The sequence below is a fragment of the Taudactylus pleione genome, unplaced genomic scaffold (genome assembly GCF_031769625.1).
Source record: "Taudactylus pleione unplaced genomic scaffold, aTauple2 ptg000070l, whole genome shotgun sequence".
Taxonomy (NCBI): domain Eukaryota; kingdom Metazoa; phylum Chordata; class Amphibia; order Anura; family Myobatrachidae; genus Taudactylus; species Taudactylus pleione.
The window spans coordinates 14,363,803-14,380,010 of record NW_028284472.1 but is presented as its reverse complement, the minus strand read 5'-3'; the positions used below and the strand labels follow the sequence as shown (position 1 = coordinate 14,380,010).

General features: G+C 46.2%; 1 protein-coding gene across 1 annotated transcript in view; it reads left to right on the top strand.

Moving 5' to 3' along the window:
- Positions 1-16,208, top strand: part of LOC148533788 (adhesion G protein-coupled receptor F5-like) — a 481,437-nt gene that overhangs the window by 444,546 nt on the left and 20,683 nt on the right. The window contains exons 12-13 of the mRNA XM_088467202.1: positions 3,923-4,119; positions 7,655-7,834. Of these exons, the coding sequence (XP_088323328.1) occupies positions 3,923-4,119; positions 7,655-7,834 (377 nt within the window). The remainder of the gene's footprint in view (positions 1-3,922; positions 4,120-7,654; positions 7,835-16,208) is intronic.

Here is a 16,208-nt window from a genome sequence, read left to right as displayed (position 1 = left end):
AGCAAGGAAACAGGCAGTGAGATTTACTATCGTGGAGAACAAACAGATTGCAGCAAAATATAAAAAACATATATTCGCAATAACACTGTGAAAATAAATCAAGAAAGAAAAAGACAAAATGAAAAATAATAATATACCGTATATACTCGAGTATAAGACGAGTTTTTCAGCACATTTTTTGTGCTGAAAAAGCACCCCCTCGGCTTATACTCGAGTCATGCCCGCATGGTATGCAGCTGAGTAGCGTACCATACAGGCCGCGGTGCAGACTGTGTCTCTGTGACGGAGTTCGGTCAGCGCTACACAGCACAAACACACAGCCGCCGGAGCCGGCAGCTGTGTGTTTGTTGTAATCAACAGCCGATGAGAGTCTGTCAGACTCTCATCGGCTGCTGCTGCTACTCCCTCTGAGGGAGCCATCTTCCTGCTCCCGCAGTGGGTAATGGGAGAGATGTCATGACGACGTCTCTCCCATAATGCAAAGCGGCCGGAGGAGCGGATAGTGGCGGGACTGGGAGCGGGGGTTTCAGGTAAGTGGTTTTTTTTATTTTTATTACGTCTCTCTCTACTGGGGGGGATTACTACAGGGGCACTACCAGGGGGGGATTACTACAGGGGCACTACCAGGGGGGGATTACTACTGGGGGTACTAAAAGGGGGGATTACCACTGGGGGCACTGACAGGGGGGGATTACCACTGGGGGCACTACCAGGGGGGGATTACTACTGGGGGCACTAAAAGGGGGGGATTACCACTGGGGGCACTACCAGGGGGGGATTACTACTGGGGGCACTACCAGGGGGGGGATTGCTACTGCGGGCACTAAAAGGGGGGGATTACCACTGGGGGCACTACCAGGGGAGGATTACTACTGGGGGCACTAAAAGGGGGGAAATACCATTGGGGGCACTACCAGGGGGGGATTACTACTGGGGGCACTACCAGGGGGGATTACTACTGGGGGCACTAAAAGGGGGGGATTACCACTGGGGGCACTACCAGGGGGGGATTACTACTGGGGGCACTACCAGGGGGGATTATCACTGTGGGCACTACCAGGGGGGATTACTACTGGGGGCACTACCAGGGGGGGATTACTACTGGGGGTACTAAAGGGGGGGATTACCACTGGGGGCACTACCAGGGGGGGATTACTACTGGGGGCACTAAAAGGGAGGATTACCACTGGGGGCACTACCAGGGGGGGATTACTACTGGGGGCACTAAAAGGGGGGATTACCACTGGGGGCACTACCAGGGGGGGATTACTACTGGGGGCACTACCAGCTGCTGCATTTCCCACCCTAGGCTTATACTCAAGTCAATAAGTTTTCCCAGTTTTTTGTGGCAAAATTAGGTACCTTGGCTTATATTCGGGTCAGACTTATACTCGAGTATATACGGTAAATTAAACATGAAAACAATATACCATAATTAAAATGCTAAACACCACGGATGACAATTCTATATAATATTATATAATATAATACATTAAATATTGGTAGTAGAGGCGTCCCTCAATTCTACCTGGGAGAATAGATGTAACAGTATACCCTTTACATTAGAAATAGATCATAAGAGTTGTGTGCTTATATACATACCTGGGATCTGCTGTTTCCCGTCTTATAAATAGAGGACATAAATGAGAGTCCTTGGTACTGACACAATGAAAATAGATAAGCTGCTTCTAGCTGCTTCTGCTTTTAAAGCCTAGTCTCGCTGGTATCCCTGTTGCCACACGCAGCGCAGGGAGTCCCAGTGGCTGGCAGTAATGAGAGAGCAGTAAAAAGTAGAAGGAAGTACCTGTCATAGAGTTCTTCCTTCAAAGGTGATATCCGTGCTGCGGGGGTCCAGAGTGCGCACTATGGAACCCCCAGCAGGCTGACCGACGCGCGTTTCGCTGGGGCTTTGTCAAGGAAGCACAAGACTGTTTGGCACAGTTCCGGAATTAAATAGCACCGGCTGTACTCTGATAGGTTGTTGAGCTAGATTGACATATGAGTCTGCCAATCTGTAGGCAGACTCTGGTAGAGAGGCGGAATGTTCCCAATGACATCACATTTTCATGGTCAGTGTTGCAATTTCAGCTTGTCAAATAACAGCTGAGTTTGTAGCAGTTTAACTGATGAATTAAAGTAGTGACTACACATGAGTTAGGAAAAAATACACAGTGTAGTGAATGTCTGTAAGGCTGATAAATTATCACACCTATACAGTTAAAATGACAGATATTTATCCTCAGTATAATTAGAAATATATATAATCTATGCTTGCATATTAACGCTAGTATAAATAGACACAATGTTTTATGGCAATGACATGCAATTTTGTTCTAAAATAGTAATTGCAATTCAATTGCACAAGAAACATCCATTTGAATATGTATATATTTCCACAGTATATTATATTCATTTCACTACACTTATAAATTTATTGCGAATATACGTTTTTTATATTTCGCTGCAATCTGTTTGTTCTCCACGATAGGAAATCTCACTGTCTGTTCCCTTGTTGAGAAATATGTATATAATGATGATGGTATTTCCATACAGCTTTGAAACTCTGTGACCAAGAAATAGCATTGTATACATGGGTATAATACTTAATCTTTTATTGTTTATTTGTTCTTCTCTTTTGGGATTAGATTTCATATTGCAGATATACAGTATGTAGAAACTGCATCGATAATTCTAAACATCAACAATTTGTGTATTTAAATTTATTATAACTCTTGTTGCGGACATGCTAGAGCATGCCTGGCCAACCTGTGGCTCTCCAGCTGTTGTGGAACTACTTGTCCCAGCATGCTTTACCAGCTAATTGGTGGAATAGTCTGCTGGGACTTGTAGCTTCACAACAGCTGGAGAGCCACAGGTTGGCAGGGCCTGTGCTAGAGAATCTTGCAGGATCAATAGAACCCATCTGGGGGTTGGGTATAAAATCCTGGCTGTCGGGATGCTGCATGTCAGAATACCGACAGCGGCATCCTGACAGCCAGAATGCCGACAACCATAGGGAAGACTAACCCCTACCCTAATCCTAACCTTCTCCCCTCACCCCCGGTGCCTAACACTAACCTACCCCCGTAGTGCCTAAGCCTAACCTCCCCACACCCTAAACCGAACACTCCCTCCCCGGAGCCTAACCCTAACCTCCCCCCCTAGTGCCTAAGCCTAACCTCCCCCTCCCCGCACCCTAATCCTAACACTCCCAAGTGGGTAACCCTAACCCTCCCCCTAGTGCCTAACCCTGCTACCTCCCCCTAACACCCCGATACTTACCTTCGGGATACTTATGCTGGGATCTCGACCTGTCAGGATTTCGATGCCGGTATTCCGACCGTCAGTATCCCTCATGCTGGGATGCCGACTACATCCCCCATCTGGTGACATTCAAGAGAATGTAAATCCACCACTTTCACAATGCACACGTTTATAGCACAGAAAACATGGCATGCATTACAGTACTTTGAGAGTGGGTATGCCAAGTGGACTTAACCCTAATTTTCAATATGCTTGGTACCCTGATCTTGCTGCACCTGCTACCAGGAGAATTAATACACAGGATCAAGCATTCAGCCTGAATATGATTAGCCAAGATTGATTAGCATGCAAGGTTTGAACATTGACAGTACAGGGTGCGGTCTTGCTTGCATTTTGCAATCTTGTACTCATATTCTGTAAAGAGATCGGTGACTCTAGGAGACTCCTAGCAGGGAGAAGTGGTACTGCAGGTAGTTGGAAAAAGTCCAGCTTAGCACAGAGTATAGCAAGACATGACTGGGTGCTCACCATAAATCTTCAATATATGTACTTCATCTCGTATATGGTAAACTTATGTATTTTATCTCATATATTATCCCTAGTACTGTATGTTTAATAAAAGATATAACACAAATATTTTCATATTTTTCTATTGCAGTAAGAAGCATAACAAATTGTCCTGCAACAGCCGACTGTCCTGAAACACCAGATAAAGAAAACTTTTTGTTGTCGTGCACTCTTAATAATGACTTCCAAATGGGCAACATGATTTACACCTGCAACAATGGGAATTGGAGTAATGGAATTGATGAATGTTACACTGCAATGATTTTCAGAGAGTGGCAAAATCTCCTGGTAAAAAGTTTAGTTAATATAAGAGTATAAATCTTTGTAATATAAAAAAGTGGGTGGCGCTTAACACGCACAACAAGGAGTGTTGATATATAATTTTAATGTACAAATAAATACCATTTATAAATATTATTAATCAGAAACAATATAACAATATACATATATATAAAACTCCTGGGAGTGGGGATAACGCTACAACATATGATTACATTAAATCACAATGAGAAATTGTTCACAGTGAGACATAAAATAATAATGAATAAGAAAATGAATAAATAAAATTGAAACAGAAAGAGACAAAAAAACAACCAATAAAAGTCCTCAGTTGAAAAAACTGCTAATAATGAAACACTGACAATGGTGGAACCACGTAAATATGTGGCTGACAAAGTCACAGGGGAGCAGATATATTGAAATTGTAACCAGCCCCTCAATGTTGCGTACGTCAGTAATAAAGGCAACAACTGTAACAAACAGAGGTGGTGATGGTAAATAGCCCAGTGAAGCTAAATGCTTCCAGTCTCCCACAGTGCTCCTAGAAAGCTCTCATTGTAGCTGGAGTATAGTAATGTGAAATGGGATTACTGATTTCTCCAAGGTGCTCACTGATTACTACTGGGGGTACTATATAAGGGGCACTACTGGGGGCCTGCATAAGGGGGACCACTACTGGGGGCACTGTATAAGGGGAACTAATGGGGAGCTGCATAAGGGGTACCACTACTAGGGGTACTGTACAAGGGGCACTACTGGGGGCCTGTATAAGAGCCACCACTACTGGGGACATCGCATACTTGGGGTACTGTACAAGGGGCACTACTGAGGGCACTGGATAGTGGGGACCACTACTGGGGCACTGCATAAGGGGTTTACTACTGGGGGCACTGTATAAGGGGCACTACTGGGGGCCTGCATAAGGGGGACCACTACCGGTGGCACTGTATAAGGGGAACTACTGGGGGCACTGCATAGGGGAGACCACTACATGGGGCACTGCATAAGGGGGATTACTACTGGGTGCACTGTATAAGGGGCACTACTGGGGGCCTGTATAAGAGGGACTACTACTGGGGGCCCTTCATAGGGGGACCACTACTGGGTGCACTGCATAGGGGGACCACTACTGGGGGCACTGCATAGGGGGACCACTACTGGGGGCACTGCATAGGCAGGACTGTATAAGAGGTACTACTGGGGTTAAGGTGCATATGGAATGGAAAGGAATGTTCAGAGTGATGAGAGAGGGGAATATGTGTCATGTTGACACGGCCAATTTTTAAGTGACCAAGGGCCTGATTCAGAGCTGAACGCTCTGAGCAGAGCGCTCGCTCTGAATCAGGGCCCTCCTCCATTAAAATGGAGCGTCCTCCTGGATGCTCGTATAGCTGTGGGTCACCACCCACACCATATACGAGCGTCCTAAAAGATGGTCGCGATGGTCAAGACCATCGCGACCATCGGACTTGCGAAGGAGACCCTGCGGTAGGGTCTCCCAGCCGCAAGCCCTGGAGTGATTTTGGCTCTATCAGGCCCTTGGTCAGCATGCAAAACTGCAACCTTTTCATGACTTCTGGTGCGTACACACGGACGTTCAGTCAGCGATAACGATATCGCTGACTGATCTCCCTGCACCTTCCCGGTGTGCTAGATCATCGAAATTGATCATCCAGTACACCACCAACCCACCAACGACAGGCCAGGGTCCCACGATCAACGATCGCGGGTCCCAATGTAATCTGTACGAAATTGTCCAGGTTAGCATGCATGCACGGCCCGATGGACAATACCAGTATCATCCATACATGCTCGCGCATCGCTGGTCATTTGTGGGTCGGAAGGCACCAAAAAATGAACTATATGAACGATAACGATATGAACAATATCGTTATCGTTCATATCGATCATTAAAATCGGGCCGTGTGTACACACCATTAGCTGACAACAGCTCTGGGCCTGATTCATTAGTCTGGCTGCGATGATATGCTAATCCATTGCGAACGCTATGCCGTCGCAGCACAAGGACGCCCACCTTACCTTACACACATCCGTAATGTTTAGCAAGACTGCTAAACCATCGGTAACATCGAGCACCATCGCAGCCTCACGCACACTTGCACAAGCTCTGACCTTACTCAGGAACTGCTAACCTCGTCGCACGCACTGAGCACTCGAGCTGCATATGGCATCGCAGTGGATAATTTATGCACGCCCCTGCACTGGCACGTCTGCATTTCGCCAACCACCCCCGTCACCTCCCACAAACCGCAATTCCTGTCAATCACTCTGCAATAGGTCTGCGTAGTCGCTGCGATCGCACTCCCAATCGCAGTGGCTAGTTCGTGCACTGCGATGTATGCGCAGATTGTAACAATCGTCTGATTACGTGCGTAATCGCAGTTGCGATCAGTAATGAAGCAGGCCCTCTGACCATTTAAACTCCCTCGTTCTTCAACTCTGCCTGTTACCTCAACCTCAATCTTGTTCTGCACCTCCACTGGTTACCCTGACCTCGGCTTGCCTGGCCAATCTCCTGTTTGCAAATTCTGTACTATGCCTTTGCTCCCACACAGTCTTCTAGGTACTCAGAAAACCCCCCTGCATGCGCCACTGCTATAATCTACTCTGTGATAAGATCATGTTGATAGATAATTTACTATATAAGTAATATGTGACTAGAGGTAGAGGGAAAATTTTAAGGCAGTAAAGACTGTAATGATTGACTTTCTTTCACAGTCACTTACTGTCCGATATTTCATTGGTCTAATGGCAAGGAGATAATTGTAACAGTAATGGTGCATACACACGGTCAGATTTTTCCTTCAGATATGAACGATAACGATTTAAAAATCGTTCAGTCGTTCATATCTGAAGGAAAATCTGACATATCTGACATGCCTGAACGATGGACGATCAACGATGCGCGTTCCCGTTTGTCAGGTAACGATATCTGACATCTGATGGGTTTGCAGTCAGACTTGGACGATTCCATTCATTTTAATGCAGTCAAAAATCGTTCAATCGTTCAAATCGTTCAAAACTTTGGTAAAATCGTTCAAATCGTTCAATCGTTCAGTCGTTCATCTGACAAATCTGACAAGTCTGACAAATCTGACCGTGTGTACGCTCCATAAAGCTGCATACACACACAACGATTTTGTTACCAACGATTGTATTAACGATTTTCTGTCAGATTATCTGTCAGATTTTTTAAAGTGTAATGAACGATTTTTTTGAACTACAAACGATTTTTGCATATACCCTTAATGAAAATCGTTGAGTTGACAAGTCTGACTGAACTACAAACTACAAACGTGAACGCGCATGAACGATAATCGTTCATCGTTTTAACTCAGAAAGTGAACGATTTTTTCAAACTACTATCGTTAAACGATATCGTTTGACGATAATCGTTCAAAAAAAATCGTTGTGTGTGTATGCAGCTTTATAGAAGGGACTGGTAAGAACAAGTAAAATTGGGCAGGAAATGAGAAGGGCAATAAAATGATTTTTAACAATTTTCTTTCTCTATTCAATATAGGACGTGATAAATGGTCCAGAGATACAACAGGACATGGTAAAATTTCTTGACAATCTCAAAACTGTTTTATTGGATCTGAACGTCAGTATTTCAAGTTCATCAAAAGATTTAGATTACTTGGTGCAGATAATATCTAATATTGCAAATGCAAACGTAACTGTGGATCAGCCAATGATGGAGGTGAGTAGTTACTTATATGAATATTGTGTACATGATTTTCATTCCTTTCCTCAAAAGGTTCATGGTATAGCAATGATTCTATTAATGGCTAAAGGTACGTATCCATTAGGCAATTTCAATGAGCGATTGAACAATTATGACATCTTAATCGTTCAATTGCTCATTAATCGTGCACAAATAGTGCACCATAATGTCGGAAACGGCCAGCGATGCGCGCTCCCGCTGTTCGTTTCCGACATCAATCATCGCCTGAACATGCCGGTCAATCTGCCGATAACGGCAGGTTGGGCATGTTCGGGGATGAGGGAGGGTGTCTACACTGAACGGCATATCGCTCAGTGTAGGCACTGCACATATAAGGAACGACTCTACCATTACAATGTTGTAATCGTACTATCGTTCCGTTATCTGCTAGTGGATACGCGGCATAAGTCTAAATACTGACATGTTGGTGGTACTTGAGAATTAGGGTTGAGAACCCCTGGTCAAGAACATAAAAGGAAATTAACAAATTGAGGGCCTCATTTATCAATAAGTTTTATCACTCACAAGGAGTAGTGTATGATAATGGTGCTCCAGCCAATCAGCTCCCAACAGTCTTCTGTCTGACAAATGACAGTTGGGAGCTGATTGGCTATCATACACAATGAGTTTTGTCACTCACAAGGAGTAGTGTATGATAATGGTGCTCCAGCCAATCAGCTCCCAACAGTCTTCTGTCTGACAAATGACAGTTGGGAGCTGATTGGCTATCATACACAATGAGTTTTGTCACTCACAAGGAGTAGTGTATGATAATGGTGCTCCAGCCAATCAGCTCCCAACAGTCTTCTGTCTGACAAATGACAGTTGGGAGCTGATTGGCTATCATACACAATGAGTTTTGTCACTCACAAGGAGTAGTGTATGATAATGGTGCTCCAGCCAATCAGCTCCCAACAGTCTTCTGTCTGACAAATGACAGTTGGGAGCTGATTGGCTATCATACACAATGAGTTTTGTCACTTCTTGTGAGTGATAAAACTCATTGATAAATGAGGCCCTAACTTACATAAAGGCATACTTGCCTACTTTTGAAAACTAGTTTCAGGGAGATTACAGCCGGTAGCACTTAGCGCGCAGTGAGACATTGAGGGGGGGAGTTATGCTCCTCCCAGAGGTTGTGTCTAGATCCACCAATGGGCATATCTATTGCCAATCAGGGGTGTGTCTAGCAGTGGAAGGTGAAAACTAATATACTAAGTGCAGCATGCTGCCAGTGGGGGCTTGTGTATGGGTGGCATGTTCTGCCAGTGGGGGTTTGTGTATGGGTGGCATGTTCTGCCACTGGGGGTTTGTGTATGGATGGCATGTTCTGCCACTGGGGGTTTGTGTATGGGTGGCATGTGCAGTCGCAAAAAATCACTAATTTACGTGATCATTAAAAATTGTGTCCGAGTCAGAATCAGCCCCAGTATGTGTCACTGATTGACTCAATCAAAATGAGTCACATAGGGGCCTATTCATCAACACGTTTAAATAACGTTTTTTAAGGCCATTTTCCTTAATTACTGTTATTTTAGTATTCATGAAGAGACTTAACACAGGAGATATCACTGATATCTCCTGGTTAAGTCCCCCTGCGTTAATTTCCACACTCCCCATACATTAGTACATTAGTATGGGGATATGGAAATTATGCTATTCATCAAATTCCGAAAATTATGTATTTTATGAATTTGATGGAGTTACTATCCGCCACTGTGTGGTGGCAAATAGTAGGTAACACTTACCTATGTCAGCTTGTGCAGGTCCCCCGGCGTCTCCCTCCAGCACTGTGGTCCGTCCTCTGGCTCGGTGGCTGCTCTGACACGTGTTCTCCCAGCAGAACACAATAAAGTTTAGAAAAAAAACCCTTTTTTTTCTAAACTACTGTGGTCAGCTGGGAGAACACGTGTCAGAGCAGCCACCGGAGTCGGAAGCGCTACAGCGGGCAGGTAAGTGCGGGGACGGGGGGAGGTGAGCGGAGAGGGGTTGGGGGGGAGACCCAATTACCGCCTCTGTAGGTAGTGCTGCGCATGCGCTGGTTTTACGAATGTAACAGCGCATGCGCAGCGCTGATTACAGCTGCGGTAAGTTAGAGTTGAGAGGGATAACTATCTATTTCCTGAAAAGCTGTCATCGCAAAAATGACAGCTTTTCGGAATAGATAGTTATGGGGAGGAGGAATGATGAATTATTCTGGTAATTAGGTAGAACTCCATGCGAGTTCTAAACCTAATTACCTCCAGAGAAAGTTTAGGTATGATGAATAGGCCCCACAGAGGGCAGTGACAGCCCACACACACACAGGGAACAGTTCCAGCTAATACACACAGGAGGCAGTACTAGTCTATAGAGCAGCTGGGGGTAAAACCACAGACGTGGGCACGCGTCCTCTGGCCTCTCCTCTGAGCTCCCAGTTTCTTATTACTCTCCACACCAGAGCTGCTCTCTGTAGCGTCTGAGTCAGAGCTGCCCCACAGCCAGGCCATGGAGCTGCTCATTAGCTGGTCTAGTTCCATGTGCAGGACCCTGGCAGCCAGTCTAGACAGCTGCTGACTGATGTGCCGCTCCACCCCCATCGCATCTGGACTCGCACATGCACTGTCCGGATTTGCGACGGGGCAGCGGGGAACCCGGGAGTTTTGTTTAACTTTCCAAGGCAGTAGGAGACTCTGCAGTGAACTGGGATCCTCCCATAGAATGCAGGAGGGTAGGCAACCATGCAGTAATGTGTAACTGACCAGTGATACCCAATAACCTAGCACACACCAAAATATACCTGCTGCCTGCTGGGTACCGCTGCCCCAGCTACCTCAGTAAGGTACATAAATACCCCCTTTCACCAGCCACCTTCTACTTGCACATATACCCCAGCCCTGCACCAGCCACCTCCCTCACACATATATACCCCAGCCCTGCCCCAGATACTTTCCTCTAACACACATATGCCCCTGCCCTAGCCACCTCTCTCACACACATATACCCCTGCCGCCTCCCACTAATACACAAATACTTCTGCTCCACTCTCTGACACACACACACACATATACACACGCCAGCCCTGCCCCAGCCACCCACCTCTCATATATATATATATATATATATATATATATGCTCCTGCCCCATCCACCTCCTTCCCTCCTTCTCACACATATACATCAGCCCTTCACCTACCCCAGTCATCTATCACTCTACCCTGCTAGCGGTGAGTCAGAGGGAGGGTGGCTGGGTCTGTCTTGGTCCTTCTGTGTTGAAGCCGGAAGTGCATGAGTGCTGGGGGTGGGACGTGGAGCTGCCGGCCGGTGTATGAGAGGTGAGCAGCCGCATTGTTTACCCCTTTCACATCGCAAAAACGGGTCGGACCCGGGTTTTGAACCCAGGTCGACCCGGGTCAGGGCCTTTCACATCGCCTTACTAACCCGGGTTATTGCAGATATTCTCACTTTCTGTAGCTTCTTCTGCAGCTATGTTCCAAGCCCGAGGATGGTACAGGTTTTGGCTGAAAGTGATATTTTGCGGAGACAGTATCTGCGTAGGAGGAGATCCCTCATAACTGCTTCGGTAACAACTATTTTGAAACTCCCCCTCTCTTCCGACCGAAGATTGTGGTCTAGAGAACGGCAGCATGGGCAAGCGTTCGTGCAAAGTATACTTAATTTTGAGGATGTCCAGTGGAAGTCACACTTCAGAATGTCGCGGCCGACCTTCCAGTACCTCTTGAATCTACTGAACGCAGCACTTTCTAGGCAAACCACTAACTTCCGGACACCCATCGATCCAAGCAGGAGGCTAGCCATTGCCTTGTGGTGGTACGCTTCTCCGGGTGAATATCGCACCCTGTCGTGTCTCTTTGGTGTGGGCATATTGACAGCATGCAACATTGTTTATCAGGTCACATGGGCACTGGTGCAAAGTCTATACCATCGATTTATTTGTCTTCCCCAAGGACAGCATTTACAGGACACAATAAATGGTCCGCAGCAACTCCAGTACTTCTTCATCACTCCAGTTTGCCATGATTCCTCCAAAGTGAAAGTAAAGTACAGTATAAGATCTGCATATGTTTATTGCTTTACACCATACACCTTATTAGCTTACTTAACTTAACTATAAATAAAGACACGGACAACCATAGCTTGGCTAAAAAAGGTCACAGCTTTTTATTTATAAATTAGAATTAATCAACCTAACCAGGGTGGCAAAGAGACGCTGCAAGCTCAGTTCTAGCTTTTATCTCGCTCAGCCAAAACATCTTCGAGGAAAGACGAAACGTCCTCCCTCAAGATGTACTAACGATGTGAGAGTCTCACTTCCCTCCTGGGCCAATCCAAGGCGCTTATGCACATAAAAGCGCCCGGGTCCCCCTGCGCGGAGAAGGACAAATTCACCAGGGGCATTGAGGGCAAGTGCTCCCACAAAGTTGTCTTACGCCACCTAAAGCCACTGAGCTGCAGCGTACTCTCGCCAAAGCCAGGCCCTAAGGAGACTGGCCCGCCACCCAGACAACTAGCCCAAAAAAGAAAACAAATCCCTCACAAAGAAACCAGTACCTAACGCATTTAAATGCACACCATCATGTCTAAAGAAACAACCAATATCCCCTACCAGAAAGCCATGACTCACCACCAATCCACCCATGGACTCAATGACTTTCTAACGCACCATGCTTCCGCACTCCCCTCGAAGTCAAACGAGGCATCATCTCAAACCATACGATTCGCACAGGCGGCCATCGCAATCGCACCTCATCACAAACCTCACGCAAATGTACAATCAATGCCACACCCTTCATTTTACCTAAATCATTCCCTCCAACGTGTAACACCATATATTCTGGCACTCCCCATTTGGCCACAGAGGAAACAATCAAATCCATCACTGACTCCACACGCAAAACTCTAATGCCAAACCAACGCATCTGACGTCCATCTAACGACAACTTAACACGCCAAGCTCTCACATGTTTTTCAGCCCAAAAAATAAAGGAGTGGCTCACAAACCACACCTGGCCATCTTCTGCTGCCCTTGCTGTGGAAAAAGAGAAACCCTGACCGTGAGAAACCACACCAAACCCAATTCAAAACAACACAACTTAAAAACACACAGTAACTAAATAGCAGGGATGCATAACAGGGAAAAACAGTAACCCAAGTGAAGGAGAAAAACTAAAAAACCTACCCGGGAACCAAAGTGGATCAGATCATGGCTACCGGGAGGAAAAATAAAAAATTCCTTCACATCCCCAATTGTTGAACGCTAGCCATTCAACGATTGGAAGGTAAACTACGTTTTCGGGTCGTCGCCAGGTGCCAATGCCCTATCAACTGAATGGACGCGGGAGATGCTCCCGCCAGCGCTGCGGCCGTGGCCGCACCAATCCGAAACGAATGCGTACCATCGTCTGTCGGGTTGACACCTAACTCCACTAAACCTTGTTTAAAAACAACGGCAAACTGAAATTTAGTGAGGGGCTTAAGGTCCGTACGTGTGACCCCCCCTCTGGACGCAACGCCATGTATTTCAAACCTAATTGTACTGGACAGATAGTCAAATCCCTATGTTGCACAAGCGTAACCCATTTACCCCTACCTGTTTGGTCTGTTTTAGAGAAACGTAGTTTACACAGAACCGCCGCATCCCTAAAAACAATGTCTTTCTACAACAGCCCAGAGGAAGTGGACGTCTTATTGACTGCCACCAATTGACTCACCCCAAAAAATGCTACAGAAAAAGCTAGCCGGAAAAGGGAAACCTCAAAATTGTCAGAGGCTACCTTCTCCATAACTGCTAACAGATTCGACAACAACTGATTGTCAACAGGTCGACAGCAGTAGGCTTGAGCGGGGAACCCCTTCGACCATCCTTTTAATGCCTTAACAAGAATGAAAGACTTGGTCAGATCGTGCAAACCCTTCAATTTACAATAGAAGGAGACACCCGCCAGAGTCGACCCCATGAAGGCCATTGATCTATCTTGCTGTTACTTTTCCCAAACAAAGGAGGAAAACACCTCCCTACCTAACATGCTCGGGAGCGCACCATGGGCTCACCAGTCACGCCAGGCGGCAGAGGTACATTCGTAGAGTGGATGGAGCCAATGATTGTAGTGCCAAACTTTCTAAGCCGGCCTGATGATCTGCCACACAAACAAGGGGCACACCAAACTAACATTAGAAGCCAACGGTACAAGCGCTCGGAACCGTGCAAATTGAAAGCGAGAGAGAGCATCAGCAATTTTGTTCACAACAACCTGGCACATGCCTGGCCTTAAATCTAATATTAGCCTCCAAACAGCGCAATATTAAATGCCGGAGTAAATGCAACACTAAAGGTGAAGGCGAGCGCTGGTTGTTGATGGCATGAACCACACCCAGATTGTCGCACCAAAAAACTACGTGATGGTTACTCAGTCGCGCAGACCAAAGTTCCACCACTATGACAATCAGGAACAGCTCTAACAGCAACAAATTACTTGTCAAAACTTCCTTGCGCCAATTTAGCGGCCATGGAGCAGCGCACCATTCCCCATTGATAAAGGCCCCAAAACCGGACGATCCGGCTGCACCAGTAAACAGTTGCAATATGCTGTTAGCTACCAGTGGTGAAGGCCAAATACGCTCGCCATTGAAATGAACCAAAAACCTGGTCCAAATACGAAGAGCATCTTTTATCTCCATTGATAAGCGTACATGCTGATGCAGCCTGACCACCCCGGCTGTGGCTCTCTCCAATTTCCCGCAAAATACTCTACCCATTGGAATTATCTGACAAGCAAAGTTAAAGGAACCTAGCAGTGACTGAACCCTACTTAGCCTAACTGAGTTCACCGCTAAACAGCTTGCAATTTGTTCTAGCAACTTATCCACCTTGTCTCGGGGCAGCCTACCCCAACCCGCAGCTGTATCTACCTCAATTCCTAAATAGGCTAAGCAAGAAACGAAACCCTCTGTCTTTTCATGCGCAACTGGTACCCCCAAAACCTGAAACAAAGCCTGAGCAGAAAAAAGGAGATCAGAACAGATCTCGCTATTTCCTGGACCTATAAAGAGAAAATTGTCCAAATAGTGAGCCACACCCCTTTGCCCTGTTCCGGCCTGGACGCACCATTGTAAAAAGGAACTGAATTTCTCAAAATAGGCACAGGAAATCACACAGCCCATTGGCAAACATTTATCCACAAAATAACCTGAATCTAAACGAAAACCCATAAATTTCATAGCCTCCGGATGCATTGGCAATAAATGGTAGGCCAATTCTATATCCAATTTTGCTAACAAGGCGCCATGACCAAAACTGCGCACCAAAGCCAAAGTCTCATCAAACGATTGATACACAACTCTACCGAAAATATCTGGGATAGCATCATTGACCGAACTACCAGGAGGATATGAAAGATGTTGAATTAAACAAAATTTTCCTGGAACCTTCTTGGGAACGCCACCTACCGGGGATATACAGAGATCCTACCAGGGAATACAGGGGAAAGGACCCTCCATTCGACCAAGCATGACCTCCTTTCCTACTTTATCCTTTAACATGTCCCACACCAAAAATAAATATCTAATACTAACTATTCACATGTTTCTGTGCCCGCGTCTCCAGATAGCATGTCGCGAATATGAGCATACCCTTTAACCAGTTATTAAAACCAAAAAAAAGCGTCTTCCCCCACACCCCCGCTCTTTTTAGCCTGTGCAAAACTTTTTTTCATGTCGTCAGTGAGGGAGAAAAAAATCAACAAACTTCCCTTTTCGAATCCTGCCTCGCACACTTTTGCGCAAACCACGAAGCACCGCGGTATTTGCACAATGGACTGTGTCAGCCCCGGCCTCCTGCTCTTTACTCCCTATCTCTGCGTCCGTTCTAGCAGCGCTACCTGACTTCTTGGCCAAGCGACGCGCAACCGTACTGGGAAGAATCAGAAGAAGAATCAGAGGATGAAGAACAAACCACATCATACTCACCAGAACCAGAGGGTCCTGGAGTCGCCTCGTCCACTGCCACCTGAGGAATCCTAACTGCCTCGACAACTGCAAGCACTTCGCTCGGACCTGTCACGGGAACCGACTGAACCGCCGCCTGTTCTCCATTGCGACCTCCTGCGACTTCAGAACCTGCAACTGGAGAAGACGGGTGAGGCACTGGCAAAGATAGAGCAAGGTGCCAGCCAATCAGCCTAACACTGCTTAGTAAATAGACCCCTAAGTGGTGCTCGGGGTGCACAGAGGATAACCAAAACATACTACAGTAAGCTGCTGGTCCTCCTCTGGCACCCGGGGGAGGGGCTGCCACTGGAGGAGACATACACCTGACTTCAAGTCATTACTGTCAGGATGGAAGAGTATAAATC